Here is a 19,103-nt window from a genome sequence, read left to right as displayed (position 1 = left end):
GTGTATTTAGTATTACTTTGAAGGTACATGTCACACAAGTATCTCTTGAACGGGCTTTTTTTTTTGTAAGGCGCAGCGCGCGGCTGGATACACCACGCAGCTCTAACGCAGATGATACCGTCATCACTACATATTGTATAACTCAACTGCTGATAGTAAAGGCTTTCATGACGAGTGAGTATGTGATGAATTATATCAACTACGAGAGAGCCGACTGAATCCAATTCAGATGTCTTGTATTATATATACCAACTATTTAATTTCATCTAGAGCCGCGGGAAACGAGGGAAACAAGCGTAGACTATATATATATATATATGTATATATGTATATATGAAAACGTGTAGAGCTAACTTTTCCATTGTTTCTTCATATTTCATACTTGACATTCAATCGAATACCAAAATCTTGCGCTCAACATAGCAGAAAAGTAACAACTTCATCTTCATTACATTACAACGCCTTCACCATATGTCCAATCAAAGACCTCGATAGTTCCCCATGAGCCTCCACAAGGACTTGGAACTCCTCGCTCACCCACAACTTCTCAATCTTGCACACCGCATACAGAGTAATCATCTCTCTCAATGCGTCCGGAACCAAGTTGTCATAGCAGTAACGCACCAGCACCACCACATCGTTAATCCTTTCCTCATATAGCGTAAACGCTACCAAGGCCCCATGCAATTCATTCAGTGAAAGCTCCATTAATCCAGCAATACCGTAGCATTCTGCAAAAACGTACAGTCGTGCATGTGAGAGGAACGTGCTTGTATAATCTTCATGCGCCTGGTTGCGTCTGGCCGGTGGCCCTTTCACAAAGCCGGTTGAAGAAGACGCTCCAGAAGAGGCAGACGCTCCCTGACGTTTGAATGTGTTCCACTGAACCTCTCGACTTGACAGCTCCCCTGATGGAGTCTCTTCTTCAACTTCGCCCGCCGCTTGTTCTTCCATTTTCCGGGCTAGTTGCTTCTCCAACAGATGGATCAGCCGTTCACGGTCTTCTACTGCCAGCGGGGGTCTCCTGTCTTTCATCCGTAGTAGCTCAGCAATTTCCTCTTCCTCTTCGGCGATTTCAGCGCGCCTCTCGGCCTCGCGGGCCGCTCTCTTTGCGGCCCTGGCCTGAAGCTCAACCAGCCTTCTCTCATCCTTGCTTGATAGGCCCCGTAGCGTATTGTCCCTCTTCACAACGAGCTGTACGATTTCTTTCTCCTCTCTGGCGATCGTGGCAGCCTCTATTGCTTCTTGAGCAGTCCGTTCCTCAGCTTCCTGAGCGGCTTGGGGTTCCGATTTGAGTCCAGCTATCGAGAGATCAAGGGTATATTTTCCCGTGTAGGCATACTGCCAGAATCTGATAAAGGTATCCTCATCCACGGAATCCCACGTGACACATTTTTCCGCAGCTTCAGAGAAGCTTCCATTTACTAACTTGTCAAGTACGGGTGACTGGTGTGACAAGAGAGCAGAATGTATAGTGAATTCTCGCCGGTTTGGGCCAACAAGAAATCGGAACGGGACGGACGAGGCAATACTACAAAGCTGCCTTTAACAGTCATATTCAATCCAATAGTCAGCTATTCAAACTCACGCTTCTGCTGGTATGTGATTCATGGCGTGTGTATTTGGCACGGGGCTTTTATAGATGAGATTCACTCTGTAATGTTAAAGATTTACCCCGCAGCTCGAATGGTGGTAGGTATTCGCATGCAATGGAATTCATTAACGGCACAATTTAAATCCGAGAATACATGTAAAGTATACACTTTGAGAGTTTGTGATAGTATCAGTACATGGGGCGACATTAATGAAGTGAAGCTACGTGCAGTTTTGGTATGCAGCGTGCTAGGAAGCTAAAAGCTAATGGAACTTGGTACTAGTAGACGAGGAGATGAAGCTCGCACTGTATAACCCATAGTCCCTCGACATTCGTATCCGGCATAGAATAGAACTCATTTTGGCGCCAACTGCAATACTAATTGCGTATTAACCTTGACAGTTCCTTGCAGGCTGGGTATCTCAAGTATAGCCTTGCGAGTAAACAAACGGTCCCAGCCTGGCCTATGAATCCTGAGCCTCGCTATAGGCCGCAAGGCAGCGCTCTTAGTCCTTACCAGTGTAATTTAACTATACGCCGGCTGTTTAAGATTAATTCAATCATTCCTCTTTGTTATTTTTGTAGGCAATAGGGGTCCTGAACGGTTTGAGTGGAGCATCATAGGCACTGAGAATAGTAAGATGATAAAAACTAGATATTATCGCTATAAAATATCATAAGCTAGAACATGTGAATACTAGTACAAACTACTATTAATATCAATCATTCGTATGAAAATCAGTCTGTAGCGTATCTTTACTGTGTAAGACACTGTACCCATGATAACTCCTTCGCACTACCACTAGTGATATATCCTCCGCATTACCCATCCAGCGTATATCGTAGAATTACACAACTTGCTTATTACGAAATCCTAGCCATGGAATCTTCGTCCTCATGCTCAAACTGCTTAGCACCACGCTGATACTCGACAGGGCCATGGCCAGCGACGCCCAGACAGGATCCAACTTGACGTGTGAGCCGCTAGATGTCGTAACTGCGTACAGGCATCCCGCGGCTATAGGAATGGCACATACGTTGTACACCGCTGCCCATCCAAAGTTGAGCTTGATGCGGCGGAACACGACGCGGCTGAGATCCAGAAGCGTCAGCACCGAGTGGAGGTTTGACGTGGCTAGCACAAAGTCAGCGCTCGAAATAGCCACGTCGCTGCCAGACCCAATGGCAATGCCGACATCCGCCGTCGTGAGGGCCGGCGAGTCGTTGATGCCATCTCCCACCATGGCGACCATGGCACGGCGGCCGCTGTTGTGCATCGAGGCTTGGAGGTAGCTAATCTTGGCCGCCTTTTCGGACGGCAAAACCTCAGCAAGCACATTGGTTGCAGGAATGCCCACCCTCTGAGCCACAGCCTGCGCAGTGGTCACATTGTCACCTGAGAGCATCCAGACCTCTACGCCGCTCTTTTGCAATGCCTCAAGCACGGGCAGAGTCTCTTCACGGATGGGATCGGAGATTGAGAATGCAGCCGAGACTGCCCATTTATCGCCGTCACGTAGCCTCGTCGCAACAAGTGCAACTGACTTGGCCTCTGTCTTCCACGTATTGAGCAAGCTCTGAACACGATCAGACAGAGAGGCAGACAAGTCTCTCATTAGACCCTCATTACCCACTGCAATGTCAAAGGACTGGTTCTTGCAGCTTGCCTTGATGCCCTTGCCCGGTAACTCTTCGATTTGCTCGAGCTCGATTTGCTCTGCGCCGGTCTTGCAAAAGGCAACAATGGCCTTTGCTATGGGATGGCTGCTGTTTTCTTCTGTAGCTTTTACAGCGGAGAGCAGAATCCGTTCGTCGATCCCGTCACTAGATCCGTCAGGGAATAGAGCAGAATCGGTGATTTGAGGCTCGCCTCCGACAGTGAGGGTTCCTGTCTTGTCAAAGACCACACAGCCCACTTTGCTAGCTTTTTCAAAAGCCTCACCGCCACCCTTGACAAGAATACCGTGCTTGGCTGCAAGACCTCCTCCAACGAAAATCGCCGTTGGGGCAGCCAGACCCAGTCCACAAGGGCATGCCACAACAAACACGGCAATAGCAAATTGAAAGGCAAAGGAGGTCGAGCCGCCCGACGAATTCAATTCGTCGCTGGAAACCTGGTGGGTAAAGCAAAGAGCCATCCAGACGGCCCATGTGATGATGGCTACGAGAGTTACCACAGGGACGAAATAGGATGTCAGAAGATCGGCTATTTGTTCCATCGGCGCTCTTTTGGCTTGCCCTTCTCTGACTACCTCAACTATCTGATCAAGCATCGACTTGCCAGAAGTTCCTGTCACCTTGACAACTACTGCAGAACCCTTGTTGACGGTACCAGCAAATACTTCATCCCCTTCGCCCTTCTTGATGGGGCGTGATTCGCCAGTAAGACTCGATTCGTCAAAAGTTGTTTCGCCATCCAGGATTATGCCATCAACGGGCGGCGATGAGCCGTGAGGCACTCGGATAACATCGCCGTGTTCCAACTGATCCATATCTATCGTTGTGGTAACTTGGCCTTTCAGCTTATCTTGCTCTACAAGAAGAGCAGTGGTTGGCCTTAGCTTTGCCAAAGCTTCAACAGCGTTGCCTGCCTTGGACTTGCTATACGCCTCGATCAACCGGCCAGCCAGAAGGAAAAGAGTGAGGAAGACTACAGAGTCGAAGTAGAACCGATCTTCAGGAATGTCGGCATCGCCCTCAGCTCCCGCTGCGATCATCTGACCGATAGAAGACCAATACGCAATACTAGTTCCGAGAGACATGAGCATGTTCATACTGCCAAATTTGTAGAATCGCTGCAGGAAAGGTGTCCGGCTGCTAGGTCGCCACAATGTCCTTAGCTCCTTTATGGCTCGAACATGAAAGACGTCAGCCGCGAAAAAGTACACCGGCGTAGCAAGTAGGCAAAGTATTATCTCTACGCGACTGAGGCCAGATACCCACGGTTTCATCAGAAAGTGCTTGGTGGAATTGGAATCTGGCACAAGGCTCATGTAGACTATGCCCAAAACGAATGTTGGAATGGCGAGGACCAGTGTCAACATCTCCCTGTAAAAAAGTTGTCGGGTATGCTTTGCCCTGATGGCCCTGGATCTCTCTTCAAGCGTCGGCGGGTGGTATATTTTTGCTCGGAGAGATGGATCTGTGGCCTCGATGCTTCTTATAATGTGCCGGATGGTGAATTGCGGCGAGTTTGGGATATAGCGCAATTTCAAGATGGGATGCTCCATAGACGGGAGAGCCAGAACCTGTACACCATGGGCGCCAAAGCTTTTCAAAGTCTGGTTGATTCTCTGAGGGCACCGCGGACAAAAGATACCGCTGACTCTAATCTCCACATGTCGTTCGTCTGATGAAGGCTTTTTCTCATTAAGATTAACCACCGCATCTAGAGCAGCATCGTACCCGATGTCCTCAATCGCCTCGACCAGATCCCTTTCTCTATCCGCGCCCACAAAATCGATTGTGGCGCTGTTTCCAACAAGGTTGACAGCAACTTTCAACACCCAAGAAAGTTTCTGCAACTCGTCCGTTATGGTGGTAACACAAGCCGCACAGGTCATTCCGCCAATAGATACCGTCGCTCTCCATATAGGGGGCTGAGTTCCGTCGCCTGTGACGACGCCATCGAGCGGTACTGTGTCGATAACTAGTTCTTTTCGTAGGCTGTTGGACGAGAATGACGACTTGACCTTATGGTCAACGCTGCTGCTGCCGTCCTCTCCATCATGTGGTCTGTGTTCTTTGCAAGCCTCGCAGTTTTCCAGATGAGCGGCCTTGATAGTCTCTGGGACTGGCGCCGGCTGCTTCTGGGCCCAAAGACTGGACCAGCTCTCAAAGAGGCCACCAGTGTCAGCCATATCCCCTCGAGAGTTGTCATTCAGTTCCTCAGCGCCGGTGGCAGTGGTATCGACTCCACAAATCTCAAACCCGACATTTGAAAGTGTCATGCCAATAGCTCGCACAAAATCGGGTGAGTGGTCAACATGTTCAACTGTCACGATCGACGTCACAAGATTTGGTGATACCCAAACAACCTTGTCACCAAACTCCTCCTGCAGAAGCGTCTTGATGAGAGTTACACATGAAGGGCAGTGGAGGTTCCCTAGCAGATAGGCCGTGGTAACGGTATTGGACGAGGCCATCGTGTGCAACCTGCGGTGCGGTTGCACCAAATCGGCGATTTAATTAATTATAGTATCGAATGTAGGATGCGCTTTTGATATTACTGCCGTGGTGATGCAAGGCGCTCTAAACGAGGGAACTCTGATAAAGATCAAGGGTGTTTGTTGTTGTACAAAAATTTGGTATTAGTGAAACACCCCCGCTGGCTGGGTGATGAGATTGATAAGGGTCGTAGAGAGATGAATCTTGGACACCGGATTATAACAAGCAAAGGCAACTCAAGACGGAAGCCAGATGTTTAGAGAACGAAGAATAGAACCTGCCACCTTGTTTGACTGCTGGCAGCCGTGGCTTACAATATATAATAAAGTGCACCTCTGAGCGCCCCTGGTCTCCTTTTTGACGCTAAAATCGGCACAAATGTCGCAGGAGTGCAGCGTGCAGGGATCCCTTTTGGGAGGTGACAGTCATCAGCTACCAGCAGTAACAGGGCGCATAATGTAGCTGTACTTCGTATTTGGTGGCACTTTGGCAGACATGGCGAGTCACTGCATGTCAGACTTGGTCATGGAGGGCTGCTGGAAAGCACGAAATCGCCGCAAAAGGGCAGTTGTCGGCTGTCTGCGGCGTTGCACGGCGTCACACGTGGCGATGCTGGAGAGGAACTGATATCGCGTTGCCTTTTGATAGCCTGAATGCATCGGTGACGACATCAACGGCACATTTCCCTCAGCATGTAAATGATTTACGGCTACGATTAGTGCATCGTGGCGATTGCAGCACCGCGGCATTTGTGCGGACACGAGGTGAAGCTGAGGTGAGGACGAAAGTGTAATCTGGTCACGTGGCGATATGTACCTATGACAAAGCATCAACTTGCTTGGGTTGAGCTGCTTGCAGACGCATTCCATGCTGACTGTGTAGCTTGCTTAACTAAGACATTTTTTAAGATTGACGCTCAGTATTATATATGAGACGAAATAGATGGCACGAGTTCTGTTGTATGAGGTGTGCTACACGCAAAATACTTTGCATCTGAAAGTCGTTGCCAATGGCTGCTCAAACGCCAAGTAATACCATACAACATTCATAATACAACAACAAGCTGATACTGGCAGTCGTCTTACAACACTGTACAAACTAACAATTTTACGCAGACAGAGGCCAGTTATTTTCCGCCGCTTCATACTGTGCTCTCGCATTCTCGAATAATCTGAAGAAAAAAATTCAAACGCCCAGCGGAATCGCCACAGCCATAGGCCTATCCGTCTGGATTAGGACATTTTCCACATGGTCGCTGCATGCATTCGTCTCGGCTGCTCCATCTCGCTGCATCTCTATATAGATAGGTATGAGCCGATATGAAGTTCAAACAGCACTCATCGCACCATTCGCCTTCCACCTTCTCATAGCCCGGAAGAACTCACCCAGACATACTCCGTACTCTCTGCAAAGCTAATTATATCCATCATCATCACGTCTTCAATACCCTCTCGGAAGTCGGTCGCTGCATAACAAGCCTGCCCGACAGTCCGGGCCAATCACGTCTCTGAATCGACCCAAAGGCGGGGCTTTCCGTCTTTTCGGAGAGGCTTCGGCGAGTGGCATCATCGATGCTAAACTCAATGCGGTCTAAGTGAATTGCGTGATTCTGTGCCAGTATCAACAATTTCATGGAAGCGCAAGATCCAAGGCCAAATGAAGCAGAATTCACGGGGTTTAAGCAGGAAAAAAAAAGTCGTTTGTTAAAGAAATGGACCCTGACAAATCCGTGGCTGGCTCCCGTCCGGGGTGATCCACGATTCCCATGGGCTTAATTGCTCCTCGTAGAACCTCCTCTTTGTCCTCCTCCTCTCCTCCTTTAAGCCTTCAGCTCTCTCTCTCTCTTTTCCAGTCTGTAGTTTAATTCAGACGTAGGGGCTGCTTGTATTCATCGTAACCTTCGAGGCTTGCATTCGAATCTTGAAAATGCCGTCCAAGGTTGAGGAATCCGCCACGCTGCCCTTCGGCAAGCAGGTGCCTCTGTCAGCCATCTCTGGCCCGACGTATGTCACGGCCCAGCTTCTTGTCCAGCAGATTGCCTACAAGCTCTCTGACAAGATCTTCTCCTACTCTCCCGACACCTTTGATCTGGACGTCGCTGCGAAGCAGTGGGCTGCCGATGAGAGCAAGAACATCCACGGATATGCCCCTTCAGTTCTGCCTCTTCAGACCAGAACGGGTGCCGGCGCTCTCGCTCTGGGTTACATCTTCTCCCCGGACTTCGACGTCAACAAGCGTCACATCCCCCAGACGCTGCTTGCCCCCTCAGGCTCTCTCCAGAACCTCCGCGGAACCCTAGATCAGCTCTCCCTCCTTTACAACCTTTCAAGCCCCTTTGTGGCACACATCGCTGCCGCAGACTACAGCGCCAGCGAGGGCCTCGTCTCCAACTACGATGTTGCTCTGAGATTGGCTGAAGACCTTGGCCTGGGCCTTGTTGCCAGCTCATCTTCGTATGAGTCTCAACACATGTCATTGTTCGCAACACTCCTGGCTACCGTCGTCCCCACTCTCCACATCTATGATGGTATTCGTCTCCCCAGAGAAACACTGAGAATCGTCGATGCCTTGAGCGAGACTGGCGTCGCCAATCTGTACAACAAGCTTGTTGCCGAGGCTGGCAAGTTGAACCAGCACCTCGACACTGCTGGCAAGGTCCTGGAACTCCTGAAACTCTTCAACGACGAGCTTGGCACTGTCTACCAGCCCTTTGAGTACTACGGACATGAGACTCCCGATGTCGTCCTTGTTGCTCTAGGAAGCGTTGAGGCTCAAGTCGCCAAGGAGACTCTCAACAAGATCGCTGCCGACGGAGCCAAGGTTGGTGTTATCAACGTCCGCGTCTACCGACCCTTCATCGAGGAGGCTTTCCTCAAAGCCATCCCCGCTTCTGCTCGCACCATCGCCGTGCTGGGACAGGTTCACAGCGAAATTGCCCTAGCAGATGAGGCCACTCAGTCTGCTCTGTACGGTGATGTCCTCACCGCCGTCACATTCGCCGGCAAGTTTGAGCAGCAGCCCGAGGTCTTGGACATCAAGTACACTCCTGCTCAGTTCCTGACTCCTCAGGGTCTTGTCAGCACTCTGCACAAGATCTTTGGCAATGATGATGAGGCCAAGCCTCTTCCCTCGCTCATCAAGTCCCAGCAGTTCACTTTCTGGGATGTTGACAACTCTGTCTCCGCCAAGTCCCCCGCTGCCATCGGCACTCTCCTTTCTCAGGAGTCAACCAACAACGTCCACCTGTTTGAGACATATGACAACTTTACCCAGGGAGGCCTTGTCCGAACGGATCTGCGCGCATCCAAGGTTGCTCTGGAAGCACCTTATGCCATCAACGAAGCTGACGTCGTGGTTGTCGGCGACGAGGTGGTCTTGAAGGACGTTGATGTCCTGAAGAGCCTCGTTCCCGGCGGCAAGCTTCTTATTAAGCTGCCAAACTTCAAGGTGGATGAAGCTGAAAAGCGACTTTCACCTGCCTTCCGCAAGACTGTTCAAGAAAAGGAGATCAGCGTCTTCGTTCTGGATACTGCCGCCTCCCCTGCCTTCGAGAAGGATGCTTCAGTTGCTAAGCTCCTGCTTGAGCTCTCCTTCTTGAAGATTGCGCTGCCAGAGACCTCTTCCGAGGATTTTGCAAAGGTGGCTGATGGTCAAGCTGTCTTGCAAGAATCCCTCAGCGCTCTTGACCAAGTCTTGACCCAGCTGGAGATCCCAGCAACATGGGCAGAGGTCGAGGCTGACTACGTCTACCCCTCTCTGCCGATTGGCCTCCAGCCTACTGGCTTTGTTCCATTCCAGAAGGAAGAGGCCGAGGACGACCTGAAGCTCCAAGACTGGCAGATCGCTGCCAAGGGCTTGGTCTTCAAGGAAGCCTACGGCACCCAGACCACCCTGCGTCCTGACCTCTCCGTCAAGACCGCCACCGTCCGTGTCAAGGAGAACCGTCGTCTCACTCCCCAAGACTACGACCGTAACATCTTCCACATTGAGTTCGACATTGGCAACTCTGGTCTCACTTACAAGATCGGTGAGGCTCTGGGCATCCACGCCGAGAACGATGAGGAGCAGATCAATGCCTTCATCCAGTTCTACGGCCTCAACCCCGCAGAGCTTGTCCAGGTGCCTTCTCGCGAGGATGTCAAGGTCTTCGAGGTCCGCACTGTGTACCAGGCGCTCATGCAGAACGTCGATATCCTCGGCAAGCCTCCCAAGCGCTTCTACGAGGCCCTGTCCGAGTTTGCTACCGATGAGACCGAGAAGAAGAAGCTCGCTGCTCTCGGTGGAAATGACGGCGCTGCCGAGTTCAAGCGTCGCACTGAGATCGACACTGTGACCTATGTCGACATTCTCGAAGAGTTCAGCTCCGCCCGCCCTAGCTTCCACGATCTGGTCAAGATCGTCAGCCCGCTCAAGCGCCGTGAGTACTCCATCGCTTCTGCCCAGGCCGTCACTCCCGACACCGTCGCCCTGATGATTGTCGTCGTCGACTGGGTTGATACCAAGGGCCGTTCTCGTGTCGGCCAGGCCACAAACTACCTCCGCCGCCTGCAACCCGGCGCCTCTGTCACCGTCTCGGTGAAGCCCTCCGTCATGAAGCTGCCTACCAAGGACTCCGCGCCCCTCATCATGGCCGGTCTTGGAACTGGTCTGGCCCCCTTCCGCGCCTTTGTGCAGTACCGCGCCATGCAGAAGGCCCAAGGCAAGGAGATTGGCTCCATCCTCCTCTACCTCGGCTCCCGCCACCAGCGCGAAGAGTACCTGTATGGTGAAGAATGGGAGGCCTATCTCGCCGCCGGCGTCGTCACCCTCGTCGGAAGCGCTTTCTCGCGAGACCAGCCGAAGAAGATCTACATCCAGGACAGGATGCGCCAGACTCTGGACGACATTGTGCAGGCGTACGTCAAGGAGGGCGGCAGCTTCTACCTCTGCGGCCCGACATGGCCTGTGCCTGATGTGACGGCGGTGCTGAAGGAAGCTATCGCGGCCGAGGCCAAGGCTTCTGGCAAGAAAGTTGATCCGGCCAAGGAGATTGAGAGGCTAAAGGAGGAAGGCCGATACGTGCTTGAGGTTTACTAAGCGGCTGACGTAGAGGGGAGGGGCCTATTTTCTTACGAGAGCGTTGCGAATAGAAGAGCCGATGCTCGAAACCAAAAAGCGATGTAGATAGACATACAATGGAACATTTTCAAATTTACACTTTTAGCAGATAAGCTTCCGTGAAGTTGACCTTTGTAGAATGAACATTACACTATTCTATTCCAGGCTCTGGCATTCCTCCATCTATGAATATCTAAAAAAGAGCAATCATTCAACGCAGCATGCCAATTTGCTCTCGCAGAAGGATATACAAAACATGCCATTTCCCATTCCCATATTTCCGTCTCATCGTGAAAGAAAAGAAAAAAATCATAACATTTAAAAAGAAAAAAAGAAAAAGACAAAAAAAAAAAAAAAAAAAAAGGCTCCCTAACCACGTATTTCGCTTACAGCAGAGTCTCGCCAAGTGCGCAGCGCACAAGAGAGCAGCCCGCTCTCACTGTCTCCTGCGCTCCGGCTTCGGTAGCAGCAAGGCTGGGGTTCACCTCCACCAAGTCAATGGCAATCAGGTTGCCAGTCGCGTGGACGGACTCGCAGATGTAGTCGCCCTCGCGCAGGGTAAGGCCACCTCGGACGGGAGTGCCAGTGCTGGGAGCCCACATGGGGTCGAGGGCATCCACGTCGAAAGACAGGTGGATGGGGGTGTCGTTGCCGATGTGGGCAAGGGCCATCTCCATGACGCGACCAATTCCATGTCTACGATGGTTAGCTTTTTCCTCTCTCGGGCTTGATTCGGTATTTTTTTGGAGCCATAGACTTACCGGTCAATGTCAAACATGCTAAAGGCCTTGATGCCATTCTCTCTCAGAATGCGCTTCTCGCCAGCATCCACGTCGCGCAGGCCAATGTAGACAAGCTTCTTCACGCTCAGGCGCATATCATCCTGAATCCAGCCAAAGCACTCCTCCTTGTCCTCCTTGGCAATGCCAGTGAGGAAAGCAACAGGCATGCCGTGGATGTTGCCGCTGTCGCTGGTCTCGGGGGTGTTAATATCGGCGTGCGCATCAACCCAGATGACAGCGATTTCGCGGTTCAGACGCTCGCGCGTGGCCTTGGCGGTACCAGCAATGGTGCCAATGGCAATGCTGTGGTCACCGCCGAGGGTCAGCGTGAGGCGGCCCTTGGAAGAGTGCTCATATGTCTCAGACGCAATCTTTCGGTTGACAGCTGAAACAAGGCGAGGGTTCTTCATGCCGCGGTAGTCAGGGTCGGAGGCGGGTGTGAGGTCATTGTAGAACTTGACCGTCTCATCGCCGTGCAGCTTGTAGCCAAGCTCCTCTCGGATCTGGGTCAAGAGTCCAGACTCGATGAGGGCGGTAGGGCCAGCATCTACACCAGCTTTGGGCTGTGATACAGACAAGTCAGCATTCGAGCTTGAAGTGGTTTGCACCAAAAAAAGAAGAGGAAAATATAGATGCGTACCTGGCCACCAGAGAAGCCGACGGTGACAATGCCGAGATCCTCCGGGTGCGTGAGGAAGCGGCTCTTGACGGTGCTGGTGTTCATGTTGGGCGATTGGGTTGCAGTCGAAGTAAATATAGATGCGTAAGGACTCAAATTCCGTCTATTAGGGCGGCAAAAGAAGTAGAGTGCTGGCTGGAAGCTTGTAGAGAGTGATGCTGGGGAGGAGAGAAAAACTGAGGCTGCGATTCAGGCGGGCAGCAGCAGCAGTAAATATACTCCTCCGGCCACATGTGCCTCCCCAATCGGCGGCCCGTTTTCTTCGCTCTGATGGGGGCCATGCCTGCGCCTTGCTCGCTGCTGCCACTGTCTGAGGGCCGAGACTGAGCACTTCGCCTGCGGGCTAGGCCCCTACAATTGGTAGGTCAACCAGAGGCGCTCGAATCCATGTGTGCGTGTGTGTGCGCGTCTGTCTCTGGCTGGCGGATCGGGCTAGTAACTTAGAGGTAAAGGGGAGTTGAGCAGAGGGACGAACTAGTAACTTAGAGGAAAACAGAGACTCTATATAAGTAAGTCGCTTTGCTCAGGGCAGGGCAAGGGGAAATAATGCGAAAAGGCTTCAGTCGGCAAAGCCGCCGCGTCCGGAGGGCTCCACCGCGGGGCATTCAAACGGGGGGCGGCCGCCGGGACTTTTGAGCATGGCATGAGATGCACCCGAGCAGAGGAAGAGGAGGCAGCGTTTCTTGCTGGCGAGAGCCTGGAATGGCTATTGCTGAAACGCCGGTTTGATGCCAAATATGGTTTATTGGAATTGATACAAAACCACATCCACCATGCAGCCAGCCTCCGCGCACAAGATACTTACCTCCCTTACACAAGAGGCTTTATCTCTGCCTGCCCACACCCCTCGGCATTTGATAGCTACATGTGCATGTATACAGTTCTTGCTCCGTATACTACACCTATTCGGAAAACGCGTCCAGAGACTCTTGCGTATGAAGTTTACCCTATCGAGCAGGAGGTTATGATCTTGGCCATGTGCAGTTGCATCCTATTGCAACTCGAATCCACAGCCGTCTTTCTCACCACAATGGCCTCAAATCGCTATATGACGTTGGAGACCCTCAGAGCCGCTTCTAGCCTTGCGCTTTTTCCTATCTCTTCCTCCACCTGATAAGAAACGATCAAGTGACCCCGCCATGGCCAACCAACCACCCCAATAATCGTTATGTAATAGCGGTCTCAGCCAGTAAAACATGAGTCAAGGAATCTGAATTTATTTTATTTCAAATAAATAAATAGATAAATTCGATAAAATGGAATTTATTAAATTTACATAACTTAATAAATAGACCGCCAGACCATCCTCCGAGGGCAAGCGGTAGTCGGAGATACGACTAACTAGTGCGTGGTAGGCAATTCACCCATAACTCCGACCCAGGGACTAAGACAAAACGACGCAACTCCCACATCAATCCGTCCAAGTTGTGCCTCTAATCCTATTTGCGATTCTATCCTAGAAGAGCAGCATCTATTCCCAACCCAGATATCTATCGAACCACGCACAGCCAGGGGCACGTCGGCCACTAAAAACAAGAGTCGACGGATCTGATCCGATCGATCTAAAGCTGTCACCTTATTTGCTGGGACGTGTTCTAGAATACGGGTTAATTTTTCTTTTCGCAGAAGAGCAGTGTTTTGGGTGCAGCGCAGCGAAATCCATAGTCCTAAGTATTTGATACAGGGTAGAGGATTGAATGAGTAGCTATCCTCACCCAGACACTGGGTTTAATTGCAGGAGAAACGCGTAGAAAGATTGTCTCAACGTGTCCTAAACAATTAACTAAATTTGGTTTCTTGACCATAGACAACCAATGACTAGATCTTATTGCTAAGCGAAAGAATGAGATATGCACCAAATTTAGTTCTTTATGTTTGGGGGAGAGTAGTATCAACAACATTGATTTATAATTAACATGGAGGCAAATGCATAGTTATACGCAGAGAGCTTACAAGCGATATTAGCCTGCTAGCTCTACACACCGATACTATCAAAAATTAACTTACAAGTAGAATGAGGGTATATGATACGCTTAAGCCATTCAAGATAAAACGAGGAAGGGCAAGATACGGCAAACATCGTTCGTTTTCATACTCACCATTCGCTATTACAGGTTAGCCAAAAAGAAGGAGAAAAAAAAAAAAAAGCCAAGATACGCAAAAAAAGTAACCACTTCGTCTCAATCGAACTGTTATAGGAAAAGCCCAATGCGGGGGTCGAACCCGCAACCTTGAGATTACAGAACGTGTGTCTTAAGAGTCTCACGCTCTACCGATTGAGCTAACCGGGCAATCACATGACCATTGACCAATCAACGGTTATGAAATTCCGATCAAGCAGAAGCGGCTTGTTGGAAGTACGAAAAGTATTTTGGATAATAAACTTTACACTAGAATGTTTGCGAATTCAATGTTGCAAACTTCGGCTTTGCATTCACAAGGGAAGACTCTATGATTAAAATGGGGGGATTTGGGGGTGCTATTCTTATTACTGATTGCCTGAAGTAATACCTTTAAGAAGCTAGTTCAATAGTTGTTTACACAATATATGCAGCATGCCGTCTGGATGCTGAAGTATAGGTCTTGTTGCCTGTAAGGAAAAGGGTACAATGACAATAGCTTACTTCAATGGAGATGAATGTCGAAATCAAGGGAAGGAGAAAATATTACTGGACAGTATACAAAGTTGAGTTAACTGAATCTATTAGATTTCCTTTAGTGCGATAAAGATCAACATCTATCTGTCAAAAATAACAATATAGGCGCGGAGGCAATATATTTCTCGTAATAGGAGTAGCACAATACGCTGTACTAGGATGCGTTGATAGAATACGAGACAAAGACGCTGCTCGGCGGAAAATGCCGCAAATGCATGATTGTATGAGTGTAGTGCTGTGATAGGATTAACATTAGTAGGTCCCATACTGAGTTAGTGCTACTTGATGATATTCATGTGTGACTGAGGGCGTCCTACTTCTACGCTACAGAATAACTAAGGATTACTGAAGTCATGAAAAGTCAGATGCTGAGAGTAAAGGAAAATTGTATAAACCATGTCCACATGTACTTAAGCCAACTAGTACTAGTTTTTCTATCTAATCATAGCCTTCCTTCGTTACCATACTTTTGATGGTAGTACTCCTCTCCCAGCGATACTCTCCTAGCCGCGAAGTATAAATACCAGATAGTTAATTTATTTTTGAGTAACGTTGTGAGCCAACCCATTAACTCTATAGGGAGACACAACCTGTGCCCATGAGACGAAGTTGACTGCATTTATCATTGCTGTTGTCGCGCTCTGTACATAAACTGGGCACATTGAGCTGTTGCAATGGAGCAATCTAACACTGACGCTTGGAGGAGCTTGATATGGAGTCGAGTAAGCTCCCAACGGCGGATTACTCTCCTCTTCTTCGGATTTCCGATCTCAAAAGGCGCGGATCAAGTGAAGAAGGCTGCCAATTGCCGCCCCATTCTCTTTCTGCGGGAAAAGATGTGAAAGATCCCGCGTATCATGAATCTCTTGGCCCTCTAGCAAAACGAGCTCGCAGCTGTACTGGAACAAATCCGACTTTCGACACGATCCAAAAGGCTTTCGGCGACGCCTTTCAGTATTCCAGATTGCCAATACTATTTTCAACGCTTGCTATACCTCTGATTGCCCTGGTTACCTGGCTTGCGTCTACAGCACCGGAACTTAAGCTCTTCGGGACATTTGCTGGTTTAGTGATTGGCGGCCGTTTTTCTCAAAGCACCGCAAAGGCTATCAACATTCTTTGCAGTGGATTCATGGCCCCAGCTCTAATGACTGTCTTAAATGTGATTTGGTTCGGCTCTGCGCGTCTGGCCATCCGCGCGTCTCGAGGCAAGCCGCAAGAGCAACAACGAAGAATACCTCTAGCGACCTTGGTGACAGCCAGTGGTATGTCTACGAGCAGTTATAATGTGATGGACTTTATTTCACTACGGAGGGGGCGGATGTGGCGACTGTATTGTCTTATACTGCTTTCTTTATCATCTGCTCTCTCTTGGACATCTCTATCCAATATCATCCCCTATGAGGCCTACACGGAAACTATTCTATCCAACACCGAATATAAGCTCAGAGCACTCAACGACATGGAAATTGATTCTACAACAAGCACCTCTGATAGTATAATAGGCCAGGCGAATGTTCTTGAGCCGCAACTTGTCTGATAACCAACTTCAAGAAGCAGCCAAGGAAGTCTATATTATTATGTATTAGATACTTGGGTTGGATACCGGTGAAGACCCAAGTCTTCGTCAAAGAGACTTGTAATTAATTAAGCTAAATATAAATAAAGGGATTATAGCTTGTATACCTATAATTAAGGGCCTCAAGTGCCTGGTAATAAAAGTAAATTTCCCTCGGCCATTTTTCATTTTTGAAGCTGTGCAACACGTTGACAATATAGGCATAATTTGCATCAGCGCTTTCACAACAAGGAACTAGCAAGGCTCCTAAGCCCCTCTGGCCTAATGGCTAAGGCGCAAGACTTCTATTGCAATGAATCTTGAGATTGCGGGTTCGAGTCCCGCGAGGGGTTTCGCTCGAAAGCGACTTTTTTTTGCTTCTTTTTGAAAAATTCCAAAGAGAGACCATATTTCTTTCTTCTCCTCCTCCTTCTTTTTTTTTTTTTCTTTATTCCCCCTCCGTTTTCCTTGGTAAACAAAGCTTGTTATATATAAATATATAAAGCTTTTTTTGACCCCGCTGTTTTTTTTACATACCAAGTGCGCCATATTCAGTCGTCTCAACTAAGCTATCATCTTTTTCTCAGTGTCGCTGTGGCCAGCAGATGTTTCGCCAGTCTATCGTCTGATAATTGGACGCATTGTACTTCATACAGAGCATTATTATGTACCTAGGTACCTAATTATGGCCGCGTGGGTGTCAAAAAAGGCACGTGCAGCTACCACTTGGCAGCTGGTGGGGCCTGCTGCACACATCGCCAGCCTTGTAAGGCGTAGACGCATCATTTACGCAGCTATGGAGCCGGATCATATATATATATAAGGGAATTGCTATTCAGCAACCCAGTTTCATTATCTAGCAACCTAGCCGTCACCCAGCGAAGCAGTAAGTCCATACATGAGAATATTTAACTAAAATAGAAAACATAAGAATAATAAACAGCAGTAGAGGCAGTAGAGGCAGTAGGATACTAGTGTAGGTATATGTAATCGTAGTAGTTTATGGCTTTAGCTACAGCTGGGGTGTTTGGATAATAAAACCGGTGTATTGAATGCAATCCCCTCCCCGAATCAATTTAACGATTCCAAATCTTATGCTTTGGTGGCCGTAATGCACACACCCCCGAGCTCACGACCGGCAAACAATGCGTCAACCGTATCGTAGAATAGAGTAAGTGGTGCCTCGCCTGTCCCTCTTTGTCGATTGCCGACTGCTCTTTCGTGCACAAACTTGGCCCATTCTTCTGAGACTTCCTCAAACTGAATGTTGTGAAATCCTGCCTTTCTCAGATCGGCTATGTACTGGTCACGGCTCGGTAGGTAAGGACAAGACACAATGTCGCGCAATTGGTCTCCAACCTCCTTGCTGAGCGCCGTTCGAGCGAAATAATCCTCAATGTAGATTTTACCTCCTAGCTTCAGGGCACTGGCTGCTTTTTGGAACAGGGTGTCCCTGTCAGGGATGTGTAGAATGCATAGGAACGAGACAACGTAGTCCACAGGGTTATCCACTGTGAGCTTTGTAAAGTCTGCGTTAACTGAGCGCACACCTCCTGCGAGACCGTTTCGCTCGGTGATCATCTCGGCGAGCTGGTGAATTTCGGGCTGTAGCTCGATGCCCGTGACTTCAACGCCACACCGCTTGTGCAAATAGCGGCCGGTGGCGCTGAAGCCTGAACCGATGTCGACAACTGTCTGTCCACGTTCCATGCCCAATGTCCGGCATGCTTTTTCCAGGGCAGCATCGCCTAGATAGTGCATGCAATCAAAATCCTCTGTGTCGCTGAGATCCCACTTGGGTTTGCCAGCGAGAGTATCCAGCCGTCTCCTAGCTCTCCTTAAATCATATAAAGCCGCACCGCCAATTCCAGTCTCATCATTCCAGTTGGTGTTGCTGGTATCGCCCATTTTGAATCAGATGGATTAGTTTGAATCAAAGAAGACGATTCTAAAAAGATAGTATTAGAAGTGATGGCCACAAACTCTGGCATGGGATACTAGACTGGTGTCTTGATACAGTATCTGGGGAGATCTTACGGCTTATGCCGTGTTAGTGTATCCAATCTATCACTCCTTTCGTGCCCTTACTGCGGAGATGTGATGAGATGCAAGATACTGTTGAGATATTTGACTAGCTGTACCACGCCCGAGAATCTTGATGGTAGCGTAGGAGAGGATCAGGAGAGGAGGAGCGGTCTAGTAATAGTGTCTCAATAATAAGCCTTAAACTTAAAGAAGAGCTAACGCACATGACGCCCCCTTACATATCTCCTTTTCTTGTCAGATACGCAAGTATAATTCCGGCTTATATAGCTAGAAAATAGCATAAAATTATGAGTATAGAGTAGTGTTAGCTATCCGATCATTGATAATAATGAAAGATCCATGCAGCTTAGTCGGTTGATGTCGAAAAGTCTATTTTACTTGAATTGCTGATTGTAGGCCTTATAAGGCCCATTGATGTAGCCACATCTACAATATCAATGACTGTTTTTTTTTTTTAGCTAAAGATCGGGAAAGAGCATAAGTATGCATGTGCCATATGGCATTTATTTATGGCCGTCTAATC

The 19,103-nt window shown here is 49.1% G+C and overlaps 6 protein-coding genes and 2 non-coding genes across 8 annotated transcripts; 2 read left to right on the top strand and 6 right to left on the bottom strand.

Annotated features, from left to right (window-relative positions):
* Nucleotides 1-391: 391 nt before the first annotated feature.
* Nucleotides 392-1,823, bottom strand: TrAFT101_002811 (uncharacterized protein). Its single transcript, XM_024909516.2, has 2 exons — nt 1,589-1,823; nt 392-1,531 (listed from the first exon to the last, which is right to left on the bottom strand). The coding sequence occupies exons 1-2, from the start codon at nt 1,609-1,611 to the stop codon at nt 454-456; spliced, it is 1,101 nt and encodes a 366-aa protein (XP_024763926.1). The 5' UTR covers nt 1,612-1,823; the 3' UTR covers nt 392-453.
* A 429-nt stretch (nt 1,824-2,252) lies between these two features.
* TrAFT101_002810 (uncharacterized protein) lies at nt 2,253-6,475 on the bottom strand. The gene has a single exon (XM_024899391.2). The coding sequence runs from the start codon at nt 5,737-5,739 to the stop codon at nt 2,443-2,445; it is 3,297 nt and encodes a 1,098-aa protein (XP_024763925.1). The 5' UTR covers nt 5,740-6,475; the 3' UTR covers nt 2,253-2,442.
* Nucleotides 6,476-7,223: 748 nt separating this feature from the next.
* TrAFT101_002809 (uncharacterized protein) lies at nt 7,224-11,221 on the top strand. The gene has a single exon (XM_024907616.2). It carries the CDS (start codon nt 7,688-7,690, stop codon nt 10,835-10,837), a length of 3,150 nt encoding a protein of 1,049 aa, XP_024763924.1. The 5' UTR covers nt 7,224-7,687; the 3' UTR covers nt 10,838-11,221.
* Nucleotides 10,972-12,806, bottom strand: AGA1 (A-agglutinin attachment subunit precursor). Its single transcript, XM_024902344.2, has 3 exons — nt 12,281-12,806; nt 11,620-12,203; nt 10,972-11,554 (listed from the first exon to the last, which is right to left on the bottom strand). Exons 1-3 carry the CDS (start codon nt 12,362-12,364, stop codon nt 11,245-11,247), a joined length of 978 nt encoding a protein of 325 aa, XP_024763923.1. The 5' UTR covers nt 12,365-12,806; the 3' UTR covers nt 10,972-11,244.
* A 1,715-nt stretch (nt 12,807-14,521) lies between these two features.
* On the bottom strand, nt 14,522-14,610 carry TrAFT101_002807. The gene has a single exon. It is a non-coding gene; the product is annotated as a tRNA-Lys (tRNA).
* A 2,195-nt stretch (nt 14,611-16,805) lies between these two features.
* TrAFT101_002806 lies at nt 16,806-16,887 on the top strand. Its single transcript has one exon. It is a non-coding gene; the product is annotated as a tRNA-Arg (tRNA).
* A 739-nt stretch (nt 16,888-17,626) lies between these two features.
* Nucleotides 17,627-18,442, bottom strand: TrAFT101_002805 (uncharacterized protein; the record flags this gene model as incomplete). The annotated part of the gene is made up of 1 exon (XM_066126705.1): nt 17,627-18,442. The coding sequence occupies one exon, from the start codon at nt 18,440-18,442 to the stop codon at nt 17,627-17,629; it is 816 nt and encodes a 271-aa protein (XP_065982812.1).
* A 159-nt stretch (nt 18,443-18,601) lies between these two features.
* Nucleotides 18,602-18,861, bottom strand: TrAFT101_002804 (uncharacterized protein; the record flags this gene model as incomplete). The annotated part of the gene is made up of 2 exons (XM_066126704.1): nt 18,602-18,730; nt 18,784-18,861. 2 exons carry the CDS (start codon nt 18,859-18,861, stop codon nt 18,602-18,604), a joined length of 207 nt encoding a protein of 68 aa, XP_065982811.1.
* Between the last annotated feature and the right edge of the window lie 242 nt (nt 18,862-19,103).

Source organism: Trichoderma asperellum, chromosome 2, assembly GCF_020647865.1.
Source record: "Trichoderma asperellum chromosome 2, complete sequence".
Taxonomy (NCBI): Eukaryota; Fungi; Ascomycota; class Sordariomycetes; order Hypocreales; family Hypocreaceae; genus Trichoderma; species Trichoderma asperellum.
The sequence above is the reverse complement of the archived record's forward strand: the minus strand, read 5'-3'. Positions and strand labels throughout refer to the sequence as shown.

What these genes read in the sequence shown, in the direction of transcription:
- AGA1 (XM_024902344.2), bottom strand. Translation starts at nt 12,364, where the DNA reads ATGAACACCAGCACCGTCAAGAGCCGCTTCCTCACGCACCCGGAGGAT. An exon ending in TCGGCTTCTCTGGTGGCCAG is followed by an intron (nt 12,204 to 12,280) that starts GTACGCATCTAT and finishes TCTGTATCACAG; the next exon opens with CCCAAAGCTGGTGTAGATGC. An exon ending in AGCATGTTTGACATTGACCG is followed by an intron (nt 11,555 to 11,619) that starts GTAAGTCTATGG and finishes TAACCATCGTAG; the next exon opens with ACATGGAATTGGTCGCGTCA.
- TrAFT101_002810 (XM_024899391.2), bottom strand. Translation starts at nt 5,739, where the DNA reads ATGGCCTCGTCCAATACCGTTACCACGGCCTATCTGCTAGGGAACCTC.
- TrAFT101_002809 (XM_024907616.2), top strand. Translation starts at nt 7,688, where the DNA reads ATGCCGTCCAAGGTTGAGGAATCCGCCACGCTGCCCTTCGGCAAGCAG.
- TrAFT101_002811 (XM_024909516.2), bottom strand. Translation starts at nt 1,611, where the DNA reads ATGAATCACATACCAGCAGAAGC. An exon ending in AATCACATACCAGCAGAAGC is followed by an intron (nt 1,532 to 1,588) that starts GTGAGTTTGAAT and finishes GCAGCTTTGTAG; the next exon opens with TATTGCCTCGTCCGTCCCGT.